The sequence below is a fragment of the Arvicanthis niloticus genome, chromosome 14 (genome assembly GCF_011762505.2).
Source record: "Arvicanthis niloticus isolate mArvNil1 chromosome 14, mArvNil1.pat.X, whole genome shotgun sequence".
NCBI classification, from domain to species: Eukaryota; Metazoa; Chordata; class Mammalia; order Rodentia; family Muridae; genus Arvicanthis; species Arvicanthis niloticus.
The window spans coordinates 62,874,453-62,897,209 of NC_047671.1; the positions used below are offsets into that span (position 1 = coordinate 62,874,453).

Sequence of the window (22,757 nt, forward strand, 5' to 3'; positions counted from 1 at the left end):
TCCCTGTGGTAGCAGTATGCCTAGAGCATTGTGAAGTGCAGAAGGGAGTATCTCAGTGCCAAGGGAGTATCTCAGTGCCACTACCCTCTTCCCCAGGCACAAGGAGGTTCCTTCAGCTTTCACCTCGGCTTTCCAAGGAGCTGAGCCACCCAATGTCTTCCCTAGAAATTCTTTTCCCTATAAGCGTGCCAAGATTCTTTCTGTAATGCTTGTTCCAAACTGCCAACTGATGTCAGCCAGGTCTTGACACCACCTCTGATGGGTCATTCTACACCTGGTCCCTGATGGATGAAGAACTCTGCCTTTACTATGGTTACTTTCCTAATGCATGTGCTGGGGACTCTTTTTTTCCTTTCATCTATAGAAGTCATTTTTCTTTGTCATGACATGTAACATACAAGCAATCTGTATGTACAACTAGAAAGTCATATTGCTATTATTAATATTATTGCTATAAATATCAAAATACTTTGTGGTAAAAATTAAAAATGAAATACAAGTGAATGCCTTTAGTATGTCTATGTTGTTTGTATATTTATATTCACACTCAACTATCATATTTTTAAAGGTGTAATTTTAGACTGTAAATTGTGTAGTTTAAGTGTGTCCCCATGATAGTCCTATCTACTTTGTTATGTAAACTGTGCTCTGTATTAATAGGTCTTGTGTTTTACAACTTCGCCTCTCTCACTGGGTGGTGGTGGTGCTCATCCTTAATCCTAGCACCCTAATCTTGGGAGGCAGGTGGATCTCTGAGTTCAAGATCAGTCTGGTCTACAGAACGAGTTCCAGGACAGCCAGGGTTACACAGAGAAACCCTGTCTCGAAAAACACAAAACAAAACAAACTTCACAAAACAAACGAAATGAGCAAAATGAGCAGCAGTTTCCTCTCTTTCAAAAATTAAAAAAAATTAATCATTCATTTATTCTTTCCACTGTAGTTTTGAATTTAAAAGGCATAAAGGAAACTGTCTTTTAAAGACATTCAATATAATTTATATATTCAACCTTTTAAAATGTGCAATTTAGTCAGTGGGTTTCAATATATTCGCAGGACTGTAAATCCAAGACCAGGTCGCTAATTCCAGAGTTTTGACACCACACATAGACTTCTCAGTTGCTATCTCTGTTTTCCTTCCTCATGAGCACTGGCAAGTGGTACTCTAACTTCCTAGGGTCTGCCTTTTCCCCAGATTTCACTTAAAGGGAATCATGCTTTGTGACCATTGAGCTTGGTTCTTTTCCTCAGAAAAAACCTTTCAAGGTTCATTAGGCCTCAAATCCTTTTTATGGATGATGTTTCACTATACAAGTGCATCACATTTTATGCATCTATCCATCAGTTAGTGGGCATCTGGGCCATTTGGGGACTACTGAGTAAAGCTGCTACTAACATTTGTAAGTTCTTGAGTGGCATATGTTTTCATTGGCTGTAAGGTAGAGTCTCTGCTGAGTCATGTGGTGTGTTTGTGATAAACATGCTGAAGACTTGCCCATCTGTTTTCCAAGGCAGGCACACCATCTTACTTCCCCACCAGCCCTGGACGTAGACTTCAACTTCACACTGACTACTGTCTGCTGTTTGATCCTCGAGGTCCTAATGTGTGCGGCTGGTGCCTCAGGTGGATTTCACTAATTAGTAATGGCGCTGAACATCTTCCAAAGTGCTTCTGGACCGCCAGGGACTGTCTTTGGAGGATTCCTTGCAAATCCTTTGTCTGTGTTTAAACTGAGGGACACTTTGTTGATCTGTAGGAATTCTATGTTCCAGACCTAGTTCCCTTATCAGTGTGGTTTGCAAATACTCTGTGGTGTTGTGTGGACTCTTTCAGACAGTTATCACCTGAAGTCCATGTTTTCAATTTTGAACTAATCCAATCTAACCCTTTATCTATTGCCTGTGCTTTTGTTGCCATGGTTAAGAAACAGCAGCCTGCTCCCAGGTGGGTGAAGGTCCACACCTACACTGCCCAACCCAAGGTCGGGAACATCAGCACCCAGTGCTTTCTTCCAAAGGCTTCATGGTTTTAGTTTTTTCAGGTTTATAATCAATTTTTGAGCTGACTCTTGTATATAGGGTGAGGTTAAACGTTATTTCATTGTTCTGCATGTGAATATTGTTATCCCAGGAGCATTCATAAATTTAAAAAGTGACTTATTTATTGTTTGCCTTTGTTACTGTGTCGGTGTTAATTTATGTGTTTACATCTGCAGTTTGTTTTAGTCACTATGTGTGGTATGCATGCTTAAAATTATTATTTCTACGTTGTTTCCTTAACAGTAAGCATTTTAAAAAATATGTTTGGCTAAATTTTATTTGAAGCTCATTTTGTTAGGTATTGGATAATGACACTCACATGCTTGCTAGTTATATGTCCTTTATCAGTCTCTCCTCTTAAGGTTGCTCGTCTGTGAAGGTGAGGTGCACTTCTTGAGGATTCTGTTCTGTGATTCTGATCTGTGAAAGGTGTATATTAATTCCTGCCATCTGATTGGTGACCAGCTAGTCCTCGTTTGCTCAGCAACCTAGCGTGGTCTGTCCTTGCCTACAACCTCTTGGATATGTTATTTTTCTCTTCAGTGTGTAGGGGATGTTCTGTAGAACCGAATAAACAACCCAACCAGTGAATGGACCAGTGAAATAAGCAGCCAGTTCTCACAAATAAAATACAAATGGACAATAAATGTATGAAAAAAATGTTCAACAGCCATCAGAGAAACGCAAATTAAACCACATGAAGATTAAAAAATACAATCATTAAGTAAATAAATACTAACAAATGCAGAAGAGGGTGTCCAGCAGAGAACCCCTATACACTGCCGGTGGACATGGAAGCTTGAAACTTAATCAGAATATTCTGTGTTCCAGCCAGGTACTGGCAGCACATGCCTTTAATGCCAGCCATTCAGGAGGCAAAGGCAGGCAGATCTCTGAGGTGAGTCCAGCCTGGTCCACAAAGTGAGTTCCAGGATAGCCAGGGCTATACAGAGAAACACTATCTCAGACCAAAACAAAAACAAAAACAACAACAACAAAACAAAACCAAAAAAAAAAAAAAAAAAAATCAAAAAACCCCCACCACAGCCACCACGCAACAACAAAAACAATAAAAACAACAACAACAACAACAACAACACACACACACACACACACACACACACACACACACACACTGTGTTCTCCCAAATCTGTTACTAGCCACAGATGTTTAATACTAAGAAAATACTCTTAAATTTTTCTAGCAATTGAGTTTCACTGAATTTTATCAACCACTATTTTTACAAACAGGTAAAAATCTTGTTCCTTTAGTTTGTTAATATGATCAATCATATCATTGGTTTTCTAGGTCTGGACTCTTTGCACTTCTGGAATAATCCCCACTTGTTGAGCCTTCAGTGCAGTGCTGGGTTATACTCACCGTCAGGATCGGATGTGCTATTTTCAAGTGAGCTGTCTGCGGCACCGTGCACCCTTCTTACCATGGTTCCTTTACACTGGGAAGATACGCTGGGCCGCATTTCATACTTTTTAAAAGCTTGAGCACTGAGGCTACAAATGAATGGTGTGATTGGAATCCTAACTGTGTAGCTTCCTGCCTGTGCAGCCTGAGCTCTCCGGGCCTTCCTATTCGTTACACAGCCATACGGGCAGTGGAGCAGAAGAGCAACTGCCCTCTCGGAACTGACACAAAGAACACGTCCTGTGAGCTCCTCCAGCAAGGACATGCTATGTGGACATTTAGGTGTCACGACACATGCCAGCTTTTCTAGGCTCAGGAGATCCTGAGCGGACTTGGAGCTGTGCAGAAGTCATGCTGCTGGCCCAGCTGGGTGTGTGCACTATGTCTCTTTCAGGTCTTGCTTCCCTGTGTCTTTTAAGGGCATGCTGGTTATACATCAAAAGGAGAAGATCTTGAAGTCACTTGAGCCCACCAGGAGCATCTTGACAGGTGTTCAGGGGACAGGAGCTTTACCACAGCGGAACCCACACAAGGTTCCTACTGGCAGCTTTCCACTTGTGCTCTGGGTCTCACCTCATCTTCTTGCCTTCTCACTGAGTGACTCCTGCAACAACCTTCAGCCTCACTTTCAATGCAATTCCCTTCTGTAAAGTTCTTCTATGACACACCCAAGTGTGCATGACACACCCAAGTGTGCTCTGGTACCATGGGACTTTGACAAAATAAAGCAAAAACAACTTTCTCAGCTTCACACCACCACTGAGTGAGTGGAGCGGAGTGGACCCCCTTTTGTCTGTCCCCGCTCCTACTGTGCTAATTCTACTCAATGGCTGGTAATCTCACATTCTGGTCAGTGTTGTCTGCAGCATGCTGTTGCAGAATCAACCGTTCTTTCTTGTCATTCTACTTAACCTCTTAACAGCCTTTGGCCCCCATTCTTGAGATTCCTATTTTCCTCCCTTAATTAGAAAAAAAAGTACTGCCTCATCTATTTAATAGGGCCGGGTGGTGCACACCTTTAATCCTGGTACTCTGAAGGCAGAGGCAGGCAGATCAGATCTCTGAGTCTGAGGCCAGCCTAGTCTACAAAGCTAATTCCAGAATAGCTAGAGCTACACAGAGAAAACAAACAGACAAAACCAACCAACCAAACAAACAAAAATCAACAAAAGAAACAGATGCTACCTAATTAGAATAGTCAGAAACTACCTCTGTTGGGAAGTCTTAGCCATCAGGTTTGCCCTCAGGTACATGGATCTGGATCATTTCCTTATCCCCTTGATGACGTGGTCTGTTTTCCTTGGATCCCACTTTTAACACATTGTGCCACAGCTTCTCAGACTCAACCTGGATGGCAGACACTGAAGGAACACCATGGTGGCTTTCTCTGAAGCCACTGTAAGACTCACACTCCTTTTCTGTTGCACCAAGCCCAGAGGTCATAGCCCTACATCACTTTTCCAAGGCTTCCCCTAGGAAACGCCTTTCACTGCAGGCTTCTCTGCTGTTCCTGGAACATGTCATCTGGCTCTGCATTAGGACCTGCACACACCCTGGGGCCACTTAGAACCTCATGCTCTGCTTCCCTCAGACCAAAGTGCAGAAGGCACCGTCTCAGAGAGGTCTTCTTTCACCGACGCCATTGGAGGTGGTCCTCCTTCACTCCTTATGACCTTGCTCTGGTTCTATATCTCGTGTTCTATGTTAGCGTGTGTTTGTTTGTGCTTTACCTTCTAAGGGACAGCGTTGGAGCATGCTTGCCCCTGGCCCTTGTCCCTTTTTGTACCTAATCATTTAATACAGTATTTGAAATCAGAAGATGCCAGTAACTATTTGGTTAATGAATGAAGGTCAGAGGCGAACTGCAGCGAGGGCTGGGAAACAACAACTGGAAATGTTATCAGAACCCAGTGAGGCGGTACGAGGGCTGCCAGGTAGTCTTTCAAGATCTGGTGTTTTTCTTTTTTAAAGACTAAACAAGTATGAGACCAAATCTTCAGAGAACATAAAAGATAAACTTAGAAAGAATAAATGCAAGATGAATCAATGCAATCAAAAGGGAGGACGCTATGTTCACCAAGAGGCTGATTATAATGTGCTGCCCTCAGGAGCCATCAGTGCAATGCGCTCCACGAGGTAGGAAGGGCGGCGAGTCTAGGAACAGCTAGGAACAAAGGAAACTATCCGGCTTTTCCAGAGCGCCGGGCGACATCCAACCCTGAAGCCTTCAGAATGGTCTCAGCCATGACCATGACATGTTTGGGGACATGAGTTCCAAAGGAGCAGTTGGAGGCGTCATAAGAGGAAGGAACAGTTATATGCAGAAGATATGGGGATTTGATTGGCATTGTTTGTCTGAGAGAGAGAGAGAGAAAGAGAGAGAGAGAGAGAGAGAGATAGAGAGAGAGAGAGAGAGAGAGAGAAGAGGAAGAAGAAGAAGGAGGAGGAAGAGGAGGAAGAGGAGGAGAAGGAGGAGGAGGAGGAGGAGAGGGAGAAGAGAGGAAAGGAAAGGAAAGGAAAGGAAAGGAAAGGAAAAGAAAAGAAAAGTATTTAACAACACAGCCATGGGAGGATGTACTAAATCAGAAATACAAGACACAAAACACCCATATGTATATACAATCTGTTAGTGACTGCACATGGGTGTCCATCATCCTGAAACCTCACAGAACCCTTATGACATGTGTTTACGAGTACGCCATCTTACAAACTTGAGGACAAGCTCAGGGCACCATCAGCTAAAACAAAGCAGAATTTAAACTCAGACCTGAACTTTAGTTTTTTTTTTTAATTTAATTTTCTTTTTAAATTTATAAAATTTAAATGTTATAGAATCAGAAGCATTCCATTTAAGTATATACAGTGTGTGCATAAAATTAAATAAATGGCCTATTTTTATATATTCCTATTGTTCTCATATCTCTTTTCCTCTTCCCCTCACCTCTGCTGTCAGAAACAAACAAACAAACAAACCTACCTACCTCACAGTTCATTTCCCAGAATGTAACATGATCTACAGAGACAACACCAAATCTGACATCACGGCAGAACACTGCCATAAGCAGCTACCCAATTGTCTATCTAACTTCCCCATAGGCCGAAGAACTAGGCAGAGGTGCCTAGTTCCTGGGAGACTGAGCTATAGCTTTTCGTTAATCTTACTACTTGATGAGGGGCAAAGAATCACAGCCTTAATTAAAAGAATTAATTGGACATACTGATGTGATCCTATCTGTCATCACAGGAATCTTAACAGGTAAAGGAACTGTTAGAACACTGCCACATCTATCTAGGAGGATGTGGGCGAGGGAGGAGGGGAAGTGGAGTGCCAGCTCTGAAGCCTTCCCCATCTTGAATAGGCTGGACATGCCATCACACCCTCTGAGCCAACGATATTTCTGCGAACAAACGTCAGCTGGATCGAGTGCTCAGCTCTAAACTTAGATGATGAATTCTCGGGCTGCCACTGACTTCTCGTCTAAAGGGTACTTGAAGTTCTCTGCTAACCAGAACACCGACATTTCACCTGCCCATGTCTCAGACTCTCACCAGCACGCTTGCTTCTGGCCTCCCCATCTTTTGTTGTGGTTTACATCACGGAGGCCTTCATGTGCTGCATGTTCCCAGGAGCAGTACGGAATCCTCTCCTCTCTGGCAACTTATGTCCACACACTCCTCTCTGAGCGCCTGGTAGTCTCAAAACTTAACAATGTAACTGTTTTCTGCTATCTCAACAGTCACATATTGACAATTAAATTCACTTTCATAATAGAGCATCATGGATGGACTTGGTACACTACAAGCACAGAGGTCCACTATCTCTGTATTTGGCCTGGTCACTCTGAACTGATGCTTCTGCAGGATGGCACCAGCCACCAAAGCCCAAACCTCCTACTGGAGGAAGTGTCCCTGTGGGAAATCAGGGCTGACTAAAGAGAAAAGTGATACTGCAAAACATGGGGTTCTATTTCCAGCAGTCAGCAGAAACCTCTACAACACATACACTGACAGACAGAGACAGACTGACAGGGACACCCCCCGCCCCCGCCACATGCACGCTCAATTGTGAGGCTGGGGAGACAGCTCAATCAGTAAGTGCCAATCACAAGGACCAGAGTTTAATCCCTAGAACCTATGTAAAAACCAGGGTACAGTGGCATGAGATTGTATCCCCAGTGCTGGGAGGCAGTGGGAACGTATCCCTGGAACTCACTGACCAGCTTGCCTTGCTGAATTGGTGAGTCCAGTTCTAGTGAGAGACCATGTCTCAAAAAGGAAAGTCAGTGATATCTAGGTTCAGTAAGAGACGCTGCATCAAAAAATATCACCAGGAACAAATAGAGGAAGATATCCAATCCTGACCTCTGACCTGTGCACACACGAACACAGAAATGTGCATCCCTGAGTATGCATGTACACTTTCACACAAACGTATACATACATACCCACCCACTCTTCCCCGACACAGAGACCTGCAGAACGCCACTCACAGCTAGCCTGGCTGTAGAGAATCTGATGACGTGGGACAATCAGTGGACATTCTGAGTGGATTGAAGTTCTGCCTCTGTCATGGGAGACATAACCCTTCTTCTTCACTCTTCCAAATGGAAATTTCAGGGCAGTAGAAATGAAACTCCAGAGAGTCCTTGGCTGAGGTGTAGGATGGATATCTTTATTAAAAGGTAAACTTTGGAGAGACACAGAAAACGTCTCTCTAAGACAGCTGGAGGCTTACAATATGAACAAGGACTGCTGAACTCACCATCGAGAAGGCGTAGTGAAAGCCAGAGCATGCTCACCAGGTGCACTAACCACAGCATTAGTGCCACCTGTCTATTTGTAGTGGTTTGTCCACCCCAATAACACAACAACTGAAAAGTTAGCCCGTTGGCTGGAAACAGAATTTTTTTCCAGCCAAAAATTTTTTTCCAGCCAAAATTGGCAGAATTTTTACCTGCTAAGGACTCAGCCAGTCCTAGGTACTTAGCTTCATGCCCATATCCTGCCTCACACAGTGACACTTGGCTTCCACAGCAGTCCAGAAGTGTGTGTGTGTGTGTGTGTGTGTGTGTGTGTGTGTGTCTCAGTACAAAATGTCACAGGCTTCCACAGAGCTAAGTGTTGAAACTGAAAGCAGAGGTCTGAGTCTGAGACCACAGCTAAAGTTAGAATTTAACATTCCAGACCGGGCAGAGGGTGGAGAGACCTTAAAACAAGTCTTTATCACAAATGAAAAACCAGTTAGGAAGGTATATACAAAACCTACTGGGGAACATTTAGTTTTCTTACTGGAGTCATGAAGAAAGAAGGTTCTAGAAAGCTCTGCCATCAGGGTTCTGTCTTCCCACCTGCATTTGGAAGGGTCTGTACACACTTGCTTCTACTGTTGCCTCTGGGCTTCCACAGACAAGGCTTTGTTCTGTCTACTTGCCTATTTTTGTTTGTTTGTTGCTTCCAGACTATAAGATAGGGTGAAATAAGGTAAGTTTGACTTACAGGCTGGAATCTGAAAAGACATGAGTGTCCATATCTAACTTTTGTGATGATGGGTGACACATGAGGATGCCCCTTTGCTTATTGGTAAATGAAAAACCAATAAACTGCTGGGTATCAGTGATGCCTTTAATCCCAGCACTTGGAGGCAGAGGCAGGTGGATTTCCGTGAGTTTGAGGCCAGCCTAGTCTACACAGTGAGTTTCAGGACAGCTAGAGTTTTACATAGGGAGTCCCCTAAAACATTCTTCCCAAGGAAAATCATCTCATTTTTAAGGGGCAAGTAACTGAGTTTTGAAAGACCAGAAGAAAAAAAAAAAAAAACCCTGAAATACAGAATTGAGAAAAACAGAGAAAACAGAAGAGAACACCCAGCAAAATTATGAAGCAACAGCAAGTACAAAATAAATGCAGGGATACAGATGTGCTAAGTGAATCGGGAGAAGTCTAGAGAGAAACTGGCCATCGTCCCACACATAGGTCAAATCTAACTTAGAGCATCATTTTTTAGTCTTCGAGGGTCTTTGCTGAGGGTGTAGAGTGAAAAATTATAAAGGCCATCTTATGAAATATGTGTAAATTTTTCGCCTTAGACCTTGGGCAGAAAAGCACCTGCCAGCAGGTTTGGGTCCATCTAATTAGTTACAGAGGAGGGGGAGTTACAGTACAAAGGCCTGTTAAGAACATCCCAGAAACTGACTGGCCAAGGGAAGAACTACACCCTGCCCCATGGTACGGCCTACTAGTGTTCAAAAAAGGTAAAACAACCAATCCTGTGCACCCGCGCGAAAGTTCGCTTTTTCCCCACCCCGCCCATATATAAGCGCTATGCCTCTGAGCCACGAGGTCAGTCCCTCTATCCCCTATGTGAGATATGGGGATATGGGCTGGCCCAGAGCTCTGATTTAATAAACCACCTTATGTGCTTTACAGCAAGACGGTCTCTCGTGTGTCCTTTGGGTGCGTGCTATCCTGTGACTTAAGTGGACCCCTTTCTGGGGAGTCCCGGACCTTTCAAGGGCAGTCAGGAAGCAAGGAGAAAGGGGGCACGTGGGAGCCCTTAAGGTGGAACTCTGAGCATGTGCAGGACGGAGCGATGTGAATGGACCAGCACAAGCCTGCAGCTCACTCCCACAGAACTTCCTTTTGCTTACAGAGGCTCCTGTCCTTGGGGTTGGGTGCCTTGTCAGCCCTCTTCAGGGGGAAACTATTTTGCCCTTCTCTCTCAGGTCACAGCTCCTCACTCTTGCCATTCACCTCAGACAAGCTCACTAGCTGTCACACATATCACCAGCATCCTTAACAGCCATTCCTCCAGAAGGATGCACCTCCCCCATAGCTCTCCAAGAGAGGCCTAAAGGTTCAGCAGACCGAGCCTGGCACCAGAAGGTCACCAGCAGCCACAGAGGACAGACAGCAGCTACACAAAGCCCCGTGCACACTGTGCTATATAACAGAAAACTGCTGTATAACAGGCTGATATATTGACATATCCCAGGTTTGTCCCAGGACATTTTGTTATCTAAGCACAATTCCAGTATTAGACGAAACTCAAATTAGCAGGAAGACGTCACGGTATTTACTTTAGGGATTTAGTCAGATGGGCAAAGCATAAACAACAGAAGAGTTAAGGAGGGAGATGGGGCAGGGAAGAGGCAGGAAGTTACTTCTGCTTTTTTTTTTTTTTTTTAATAGTGAATTCTAACATATTTAAAGTTGACATATGTACTTTCTCTAAAACTTGGCTCCTTTATTTTTTTAAAGTTCTATGAATTGTCCCAAAATGTCATTCAGAAGACATAAGAATGAAGACCAACCTTCCTGGCAGTGACTGAAGAGAAATGTCAGGAAACTGTGGGGGCTGATATCACAGCGATATGCTTATCACGGGCACACCACGTGGCCATAAAAACGTATGTGTGTTAAAATCCAAGGAAAAACCACACCCCTGGAAAGGAGGCGACAGAGAGAGGTGACATGCTGTCTGTCACACTTACATAATAGTTTCAGGGTGGAAAGAAACTCAGCCTTCAGAGTGATGGTTATCTTAAGCAATTCTCTTCCCGGGTATGTAACTCTAAGATGCCCAAACATTTAACTGTTATATCCGATACCTCTTTTCTTTTCTCCTATGTCACTTAAGAAAAATTATAAATCAAAAATGTAATTCACAGAAAATGGTAAGGAAATGTATCTGAAGAGCCATAAGACACGGACATGCCTGACTTGATCACTACAATGTGCAGACACTGAAGCCGACTGGCAATTCAGATGTCATCAGGCGTGCCCAGCTCATTAGTGCTGAGACTTGTCTGACAGAAAGAAAGGCTGGGCACCTCGTGTTGGCCAGGGCTCTCGCCTTCCCTTTGCTTTGTCTGTGGATAAGCTGAAAGAACAGAGAGAGCTCTGGATAGAAATGTGGCAGACAGACTGAAGCCAAGGGGGAGGTCCTGGCTGGGTTGGATCTGTGCTGCTTTTGCTGGGACCTCAGACGCTGGCCATGCTCAGCTTGTACTGAGTCAACCCCTGCTGACCTGAGGAGTAAAGTGGACAGTGCAGAGGCTCAGAAAACAGAAACGGTACCTGTACTCAACGCATCCACCTTTCCTCAGCTCGAGCTGTGTCCGTATTAGGAGGCCCCATCTCAACATTTGAGCTCCACTTCATAATAGGTATCAGTCATTTACCAAATTCTCATGGCCACTTGGCCAAGGACCCAAACAAGACGAAGACAACCCTTTCTTTTCCTTGAATACAGTGCTCACTACCTGAAGCAATACTATGCATACTGCTTCAAGCCATAATACACACCACAGTCATCTTATGTGCACACTTCACAGGCAAGACACCACACTGGCTCCTTGCCTCAAACTTCCTAATCTAACTTTCTAATCATCAAACTTTCTAGTCTTTTTGTAACACATAGACATAACTTCAACAACAACTTCTTCTTCTTCTTCTTCTTCTTCTTCTTCTTCTTCTTCTTCTTCTTCTTCTTCTTCTTCTTCTTCTTCTCCTTCTCCTTCTCCTTCTCCTTCTCCTTCTCCTTCTCCTTCTCCTCCTCCTCCTCCTCCTCCTCCTCCTCCTCCTCCTCCTCCTCCTCCTCCTCCCCTTCCCCTTCCCCTTCCCCTTCCCCTTCCCCTTCCCCTTGCTCTTCCTCTTCCTCTTCTTCCTCCTCTTCTTTGCTTAGTTCAAGGTCACCTTTTGCAGATGCTTTTTCTGTTCTCCATGTAGGACTCTCACTGGATTGACTAAGGGAGCCCGATGGCAGACAAACAAAGTCTAGTTTGTTGTGCTGCTTGGCTGGCAGGTGAATAGTCTTTGAGACTGATGCTATCATTTAGACCTTGACTTACCCTGAAAGACAAGCATGTTAAAGGCTCAGTCTCCAGGGTGGTGCTACAGGGAGGTAGCAGAACCTTGAGGAGTGGTCCTTGTGAGAGCTCCTTTGGTCACCAGGGACATAACTCTGACAAGATTTGGGGACCCTGGGCCTCTCCTCCTCCTCCTCTTCCTCATCCTCCCTTTTGCTTCCTGGCCATGAGCTAAATGTACCTGCTCCATTATTTACTGTATCTATGATATTACCTTGCTCCAGGCCCACAGAAATGAACTAATCAGATATACACTCAAAAATGAGTTGATTATCTCAGGTATTTTGTTATAGTGATGGCAGGCTGATTAACGTAACTGGGAATGATGTCAGATTCATTATTCTGCTGTGCTAGCAATGGCTGGCATCTCTGGAATCTGAGTATAGAAATGATTTAGATCCTGCAGCCTGGGTGGAACTAGTCAAAAAAAAAAAAAAGGAAATTAAATGGTAAAAATGGATGGTAAAGGAGTAATATGCTGAAACAACAGGTTCTTTTATACACAACTAAAAATGCACCAACTTTTCATGTTCAAAAAGGAGCCAGAGAAGTTGGAGGGACCTTCAAGTCAGCCACTCACTATGGGCGCACTGAGTGAACCAAACATTTGAAACAGGCATGCCCCAGTGAATAAGTCCTTTGGTATGTGTGAATGTTCCTGTGTGCATTTGTGCATGCATACAGACATGTGTATCTCTCTGTGTTAATGAACATGTGTAAGAGTATATGTGTGTATATACACATGCACATGTGTATGCATTATGTGGGTGAATGCAGTATGCGATATGTATATTTATGTGTGTGTAAATGTGCATGTGTGCACATGTGTATGTGTATAAATGCAGCTATACATGTATACATATGTATGTAAATATGCATGTATGCACACATGTATGTGTGTGAGTCCAGTGTATGCATATGTATATGTGTGTGTGCGCAGGGCCCAAGCTTGCCACAAAATTATTCTAGATATACTGTTTTCTTCAGAGCCATAAAATGGTTAAAATTAGGATGTAAAATCCGCTTAGGAATAACTTGCTCACGTGAGGCCAACATGAGGAAAGGCTAGACTACTTCAGATATGACATGAAAATGAGTTTTAGATCCTAAGGACAGAATGAGATCTGTGGCTTCTGCCATGCACAGAATGGGTAACGCCATGCACACATTCCTGAGACACTCTGGCTCATCTGCTGGGAAACATCTGAGGGACTCCAGTTCTTAGGTCTTTTCTCTGAAAAACAGAGGTGCTGACATCATAGTATACTCATTTGTAATTAGAAATGACTGTCTAAGGTCTCCCTCAAATATATGTTCTTCCTGTAAGTCTTTAGAAGTCTTAAAATGAAAGAAGAAAGGGAAAAAAATGGAAACAAGAATTCAAGATAACGTTTTATAAGGAGCACATCAGAAAACTGACATCATGAGTAAAAAAAAAAAAAAAATCCAAAATAACTCAGTATATTGGAACATACTTTTCTCTTGTAGGGATACTGGTTTTTATAGACCCAGTGAATGATTTCAATGTCTTCATGATTCAGAGGCAAGGATTGTAGGCCAGGCACGGTGACGTATACCTACAATTTCAGCATGTAGGAGGCAGAGGGAGAATTCAAAGTTCAAGGCCAATCTGGTTTATTGAGTGAGTTATTTTTCTCAAAAAAACCACCGTCCATCACTACCATAACATGTATAAGCCCCAACCAACTAATCAACTAGTCAAAATATCCAAAACTCAAACCAAAAGACAAAACAAAACAGGTCATGTGTGGTCTTGTATGCCCATAATCAAAGTATCCAAGAGATTACCAAATCCTAACCACTAGATCACCAGGGACACACTTGGGCAGATGAGGCAGGAGGATTGAAAGTTGGAGGCCAGTATAAGCTAAATAGGGAGACAGTTTCAAACAAAACACAACCACGTAAAATAAGCATGTTACAAATCAGAGTCAAAGTCTCAAGGGAGGGGCTCTCAGGTTGCTACGCTTATGACCTACCCAACAAGTCTTAAAACCACAAGTACTTCAAGGCTTCCCATACATCCTAAGAGGCCGACTATGAGCTGCAGTCAGAGCCTCAGGCCCAAAAGTCAATGGAGTTTATACCAGGGCTTCCATTGGCTCCAGAGTCCACACTGTTCTTTTAATGAACACATCTGTCCTCTCTACGCACACACATCAAGGGTGGTGGCTTGGAGATAGCATGGACACAGGACAGCTGTGAATCTGTAAGACCTTCAACCAGAGTCATGAAGCTTATATATCTACCACATGTAGCAGTTTCACTGGGGAACAGAAAATAATAAGATCAAAACACAGGGTATAACTAAGGATATTACTTTGTATAAATTCCTATAATTATTTTTGCAATCTTATTAAGAATTCACAGTTCATTGGTTTATGTTTCTAATAATGTCATCAATTTTTGTTTATTCCTGTTAGCTATGAGATGTTTTCAAGTTTAACATGTCACTAAATATGTATGTACGTGGTGCGCCTGCGCACACACATGCATGCATGCATGCACAGAGCTTTCAATGAAATACATATATATTATACATTTCAGGTCATCCATCTTCTCCTAGCTGTTGGGTTGCAGTTTATCTTCATTAATGGTGCTTATCACCATGACAAAGAGAAGAAGCTGAAAACGGGATGCAGGAATGGATGTCAGAGCCAACAATCATTTGATACCTACCCAGTTTTCTGAAGCCTAGGTATGCCTATTTTGTTCCTCCAAAGAAGTTAGGTACCCTGAGAGATATCTCACACATGCACAGTGGCTTCAAACCAAAGTTCACACGGCCCTGCACTTCATGGATCTGAGGCCTGAGTGTGACAAAGCACATTTCTGAAGGCAGAGACAAAGGCTACCCTGATTAGGGGAAGCAGTCCACTGAACCAAGCACCCTGGGTGGGCTCCTACACATGGAGCACCCCCACCTGACTCTCGGAGGAGGACAGCCTTTCTGTGGTGTTTCTTGAACAGCCATCACTCTGTCACTCAGGAGGACCCTGCCACACCCAGAATCTGAGTGTCTTTTCCGCTGACTCCCTCTGTCCTCCCCCTTATTTAACATTCTCTTTTGCACACCTCCATCTTTTTTCAGAGGCACTTACTGCTGTGGTCTCGTCTTTTACGGACATGGCTTCAAGGACAATAATCTTCCCTATTTAGCTCAATTCTCAAAATGTGTTTGCAGAATAAAGCTTTGCTAATGGTCAGAACAACATGCAGAGCAAGAAGTCAGGTGGAGATGTGGCCTCTGTGTCCACAATCAAACATGTCAGGTGGAGATGTGGCCTCTGTGTCCACGATCAAACATGTCAGATGGAGATGTGGCCTCTGTGTCCACAATCAAACATGTCAGGTGGAGATGTGGCCTCTGTGTCCACAATCAAACATGTCAGATGGAGATGTGGCCTCTGTGTCCACAATCAAACATGTCAGATGGAGATGTGGCCTCTGTGTCCACGATCAAACATTCCAACACACAAGAGAATCAAAAACCTAGTACTCGTTTTGTAACTCAAGGTGAATACATACTGGCATTGGCATTTCAAAGGCAGACGAATGTGTATGTGTGCATACACACACACACACACACACACACACACACACACACACACACACACACACACTTTTCAGGAAAAACACCAAACCAAACTAAACCCCTTCAATCCCACAGATTCATGTTTATATTCAATAACAAAGGTATCAAGATAATGGAAATATACAAATTATAAGGGAAGAAAAGAAATCTCCGATATTCTATATTCTCCACAAAAAATAAGCTGTATTGAGCCAGTGAGTTGGTGGAGACATCAATATGCTACCCAGTCCAGCAAGCTTCCCTCCAGCTGGACCACGCCTGGATATGGCCCTTCTCACTTGTTATCCATCTTTCTCCAACTACTTGGTATGCTGAGACCACGTAAATGGATTTTGAAATTAGCTAGTCAAATAAAATTAGGGAGAAAAAAAATACCCAGTCTAGACAAAATCTCTACACAACACCTCTAAGCACAGATACTATTCCATTAGTATACTATGACCTAACCACAGTCCCATTATGAAATGGCTCACTTTCTTACAGAAGACAATAAACCTCTGATTTTATAAAGCTAAGTGTACTGCTGGGCCTGCTGACACTGAGGGATATCCTTACTTGGTTTCAATAAGAGAGTCAGTAAGATCAGCCCTACTAAATTTAGCCTCTGAGCTGATTTCATCCCGAACCTGTCTTCTCTGCTGACACAAGAGAGTAGGCACAGGGGACACAGTGCTAGGCTGGAACCAACCTATTTAACAAGTGCAGATCTGCAGCCAAAAATGGTCACAAAGAACTTACTACCATGCACAGGAATGACTACCATCAGGGTAGAGCTGAGAGGGCCTGTCCTGCAGGTTCCACACCCAATGGCCACACCTCTGCAAAGCCCAGGGCATTCTACAAACTGTATTCCCTTCCACTGTTCATATCTCAAGAGTTGTAAACGTAACTACAATTTCGTCAGCCAAATTCAAAAGCACTCAGAATAAGAAAATAGCTGGAACTTGGTCCAGCACAAAGCTTGAAGCAATCTGGAGAAACACATATTGAACATGAATCAAAACCCTCATCATTTTTTCTACCTTTAAAAAAAAAAAGTCAATCAAGAAAAATATTTAAAAATTTCAAAAAGGCTTTCATTTAAATGACATTTTATTTAAATAGTCAGATGCTCAGAAAAATAAGCGAGCCGTCCACCAGCCACAGTGCCAGTACGGGCTGAGAGATGATCCTGGCTATGGTCCCGTCACTGTAGAATGCCTGCTGGTATCTGCTGCTGGTGCTTCCTGTCCTGGGATGGAGTGAGAAGGAGAGGGAGAGGATGCACAGACTGTAGAAAAAGGGCAGCTGGGAAGGCTGGCTTCGCAGTCACACCCAGCCTAGGTGTGGAGAGCCACAGCAAAAGTGGGGTGGGGATGGGGTGCAGAGAGGAGGCTGTGTGTGTGTGTGTGTGAGGGTGAAGGGTGAGAAGAAAAACTATCTTCTACCTTGGGTCAAACTCCTTCCTGTTCCTTTCCTGCTTCCTTTCTGTCACCTTTAACAAGGTGCCTCAAGCCGAGGAAGCCACTTTTAGGAACGTTTAGCACTGTACCGACCTTTCTCCATCTCCTTTACCTTGGAAACAGCTACTAAAACGGCTTAAACAAAACACAAGACACCATCTCCTGCCCACTCCCCTAAACATTTTACCAAGCAACAGGAACCATTTCTACGCTGGACCCACCAATGCGGTGGTGCACATGGCTCAACCTCCCTTCCACAAGGGGAGCTCAACATGGCGCAACTTCAAAGCAGATTTAGGCAACCAGCAGTACAAAATGGATACAGCCCTCTGCTCTCCTTGAAAGATTGCTTTTTCAGGAAACAAATGCAGTCCAAATATGCATACAGATCCATGACCTGGATTTAATGTTCAAAGTGGTCATAAAGTAATATCCTTGGGATAAAATAACAAGAAATGAGTAATTTTCATTATTTTGCAATATATTACAAGGTATTTCCATGTGATCCATCGATTTACTTATTATGATGCTGGGGACTGAATCCAGAGTCTTGTATACATGAGACAAGTGTTCTGCCACTGAGTTTTGACCAACCCAGCCCACGGCTTTTACTTTAGAGAGCATTTAAAAATGTTTATGTAGAAGCAAGCAATGTCAGATAAAGGCAGAAAGTCCAGAAGCAAGTACAGCACCACAGCTGTGGTTCAACCGAAAAAAACCTACTGCTCACTGTTTTCACCTTGCCTTATATACTAAAAAGAAAGTCGTTAACACTTCATTGTAAAGAGCTTCCAACCCCCCCTACACACACACACACACACACACACACACACACACACACACACACAAAGTAACCAGGCCCAAAGTCTATGTGTCTCAATTTCTGCAGAGCTGGAATTCCATTCATTCTAACTGATGTTTGTTTTAAGGTTGGCTTTGAGGGAGAGCCGCTAGGTGGGAATACAGTGTGAGAGAAAAAGAGATGCTACAGGGAGAAAGGCAGATGGAGAATGCCAGGTGCGGAGTGTAAGTCTTTGCAGGGCTGGGATGCAGTATTAGGAAAGAAGAGACTGCAGAAATCTGTGCAGGTGATCTGTGTGTGTCTTCCCAGAGCACGGCACTAAAATCAAATACTACACGATAAGCTACAAGGAACTAAAACAAACACCCGAGACACATTATACTCCATAAATCTGAGCATTCTTAAGTGTGATAAGGACAAATGACTTAGGTCAACTGTATTTGGATTTGTTCTCATCTGAGAGGCACTGTCCTACCTGCCCGCAAAGACTTCTAGGGCAAGAACAGAGAAATGAATTCATAAATAAGTAAATATTAAGACCGCTTCTTCTTGCCAAATGCTATTGCTGAAGGCGAAATTAAACTAAGAGCATGCAAATGGTGCCAGACGGGTGTGGGATACCTGAACCGCACTGTTAGTGGTCTGACGTTTCTCAGAAGGGCACGGCAAGCGGCAGGCTGCTGGGAGATCCATCCAGGATGGTTTATCAAGCACAGGGGCCTAGGCTCCAGGCCCAGGGTACTGAGAGGGACAAGGGTGCTTTTTCAGCAGCTCCCAGGAGATTAGACACACTCTGGTGCAGTTTCCATTTAAAGAACCAATGTTGTCTTTCCACAACATGGAATCACACTTGTTTTCCAGTCAGAGTGCTAAAGGCAGATTAACACACTCTGACTTTGTTTTTGAAATTGTACCTTTTTTCAGAGAGGTTTAACTCAATATGCATTACCTATCAAACTACAGAGTCTCACGGACAGTGGTACATTGAGCATTAGACAAAAAGTAAATTACAGGCCTGTTCTTAAGAACTCCTGGTACCTCCTCAGATCACATACAGTATGACAGCTGTTATTCTGGATGCGTGTTCAGGGTTTGGGGGAAACCACAGAGCCTGGGGAAATCTTCCCAGAGCGGACAGTAAGTGAGACAAAGAGTAAATTGTGAAGAGGATACTACTGACAAAAGCTATGTGGGGTCAAAGGGACTGTGTCTGCAGAGAACCAGGAGTGTTTTATGGAAGTAGGGCTCTGGGGAGAGCAATGGACAGGATGGATCTGAGAAGGGCAAATGGAGGGAGCCCCAGAGGTTGCAGGTCCACTATGGGCGGTGTCATTTGCTTGGTACGGACATGTGCTCCACCATTTTGGAAAAATGTCCCACTTGGTTACCCAGCTGGCCTTGAACTGGTCATGTGCTGGTAGGCCTTATGTTTAATGATACCCCTGTCTTGGCCTCCTTAGCAGCTGGTATAGGGCCCTGAACCACCAGGCCAAGCTCTATGGCGTTTGATGCCACAAGTATGGTGACAATAGGATAGTGGAGCGGAGGCTAGGAGCCAGCATTACAGAGGGGTGTGGCAGACGGTAAGCCAGAAGAGGTTCATACACTCATCTGAATGGCTGTGTGCTCTCAGATGTTCTCAGACATTTCCTCCCAATTGGCCTTCACTTCTAGCCAAGTTTCTCTTTTATTTATGTAGCTGTACTTACATATACGTCTTTGTCTTACCCCAAATATGTCATGTATGGTTCATAAAAATCACATTCAATTGCCAGTAAACACATCACATAAATACTATAAGGATAATCTCTTACCTGAACAGAGCTGTTCCACTTTTGTGTAGTTTAGAGACACGATGTCATTAACCCATGCAATGATGTCATGCCTGCTCATAGTCTCTTGGGTTATCGAGGTAGAATACACATTGACCGCCATTCCCCAACTAGAATAAAACAGATAAAAATAAGTTTACTCACAAGAAAAAAATTATCTTAGGACTATCAGAGACACTTCATCAAGAAGGACATAGTTGGTGGAGATTACAACCAAGCTTCTTAAACATGGGTCCTGACCCCATACATGTGGTGAGATGGCAGAGGGAAGTAGTGAAAAATCAAACATCAGTAAACGTTTTTTGGTGGCGCAACAGCCAACAATTAGCTCATCATCAGATGTGCAATGAATCCAACATGTTCCTGGCAGTGCTTGGCCATGCTGCGGCAGGAGAGTTCACTGCATCCTTCACTGTGAACACATACGAAATGCGCTAAGTGCCACGATACCTTACAATGCTAAGATCACTGCCTGGAGCACCCTGGCTCAGATTCTGAGACTACTGTGTTCTGTTAAGTTACTTTCGATGTGCATACAAAGCTTTCTGCTCTCACAGAAACACTCCGGCTTAGTTACAGAAAACACGGCTTTAATATTTTCCTGCTGTTGGTCTTTAGCACGTAAGTGTCTTTGGACTATTTGTCCTCCAACAGGCACATCCTTCTCATTAGTTGTAAATTTTGTTTGTTTGTTTGTTGTTTTGAGAGAGGGTTTCTCTGTGTAACAGCCCTGTCTGTCCTGGAACTCAGTTTTGTAGACCAGGCTCAAACTCACTGAAATCCACCTTCCTACCTCTGCCTCTCGAGTGCTGGGATTAAAGGTGTGCACCACGATGCTCCGATTGTCTTTTCTTTTTTGAGACAGGGTCTCTCTATCTATCTCTGCCTGGTCAGGAACTTGCAGTGAACTGCCTCCATTTCCCATTGCTCAGAATACCACTGGTATTCGTCACTGTGCCTAGCTTCATGGTAAGACCACGTGAGTACTTACTGACTGTTTTACAGTTCTTTATGGTTCACTGTCCTAAACATTTGATTTATGTACCTACCTGGCTTTCCTACTGGGGTGAGCTCAGGTAAGCATTTGTGGGTGGAAAGGGGTTTGGAGTGGAAGTTTCACCAGCTCTGGAGTGCAGCAGGCCTGACTCCACCAAAGCCATTCGCTGTTCTTCCCCCCTCCACACCCCCCCCATTCCTTCTAACTACCTGTTTGTATCACATTTCATACATTTCTCCTGGGGTGCCACTGCAAATCTCCCCTACCTAGAATCTAAAGTTCTTCAGGCTCTGAGATTCTTAATTTGTAATAGAATTTAGAGTCTCATTCTTGACCTCAATTCTGGTGTGTGACATTAAGTTACCAGGTTTACAACACTGTGCACCAATGACAATCTTGTTTCTTTTCAAATAAGATTTATTTATTTTTAAGTGTGTGTGTGTGTGTGTGCGTGTGTGTGTGTGTGTGTGTGTGTGCGCGCGCTCATAGAGGAAAGAAGAGGATGCTGGATCATGTGGAGCAGGAATCACAGGAATTTTGAGTGCTCAATGTGGGTGCTGGGAACTTTGCAAGAGCAGCCAGTGCTCCTAACCACTGAACCATTCCTCCAGCCCAGGGAATCTTCCATTTTATACATTATCTCACAGAACCTTTATTACAAGTACTCAAAATGCCAGTGTCTCAGAGGCTGCCCCTTCTAACAGCTGTGTGATAGTAAAGGATTCTTTGTAACATTTAAACATGGATAGAAACTTTGTAATTCTATGAACTTCATAGAATGTTTATATGCATATATAATGATAGACATATATTAAGCTTTATTTGAGCAACAGTCAAATATATGCAAAAAGGAAACGAAGCAGAATAACAAACCAGCCATGTCTACTTCTTGGTTTCAGTGACAATCAACGCAACCAAGCTTGTTTTAATTATAGCCCCATAACTCCCCTCTGCTAATCCCATTTCTGGCCCTGCAGTCCGCATTATTTTAGAGTAAATGCCAAGAATTGAGTCCTTTCAGTTATAAATAAAGACGCCAGAAAACATTAAGCCACAAACCCAACAGCAGCACTACACTGAAATGACAATCATATCTTAATATGGCAGGTGCTGCAACGGCTGGTCACCCATCTCGGTCTGCATATGAATTTATGCTTCCTTAGCGAGCTCGGCTTCTAACTGGGTCTTTCATGTAGACTTTGTAATTGCTACTGAAAGAAAGTCTTTTGGAGGCTTCCAAATCTGGATGTGGCTTGAAGCTGCCTTGGCCTTTGCTTATCTGTACCCTATGACTTAATCTACACAGGCTTTGTCTGGTTCAGGCCCTAATCTGAGAAGTGAGGTGAAACACTCGTTCATGCTTCACTAGAAATCAGGGACTGTTTGGCTGGCTCCTTCTGCCATGCTGTTAAACACTGTGATATTTGCCTAGTTCTAATAACTTCTAAGTTATTGTCTGTAGGTCATTCTCAATGTATCATCTCTGATGATCCTATGAAGAGGAATCCCTTCTGAGGGAGCCTGAGGTCGGACAGTGAACACAACACAGAGCAGGTCCTGATTGCTTCTTAACTCTTTCCAGGTAATGGGTGTGTCTTGAATATTCTGTAACCAACAGGAGTTTTATTTTGTGACCATGGGGAGAGAGAGTTTTAGCAAACTTGATGTGCCTCACAATTTTTATCTTGGTTGATAAAAGCTATATCTGAGTGTCTGTGTGTGTATTCGGGCTGGCTTT

General features: G+C 43.5%; 1 protein-coding gene across 1 annotated transcript in view; it reads right to left on the bottom strand.

The window, feature by feature from the left end:
• Positions 1–22,757, bottom strand: part of Mapre2 (microtubule associated protein RP/EB family member 2) — a 93,540-nt gene that overhangs the window by 44,223 nt on the left and 26,560 nt on the right. Inside the window, 1 exon segment of the mRNA XM_034518018.2 lies at positions 20,005–20,132. Within this exon segment, the coding sequence (XP_034373909.1) occupies positions 20,005–20,132 (128 nt within the window).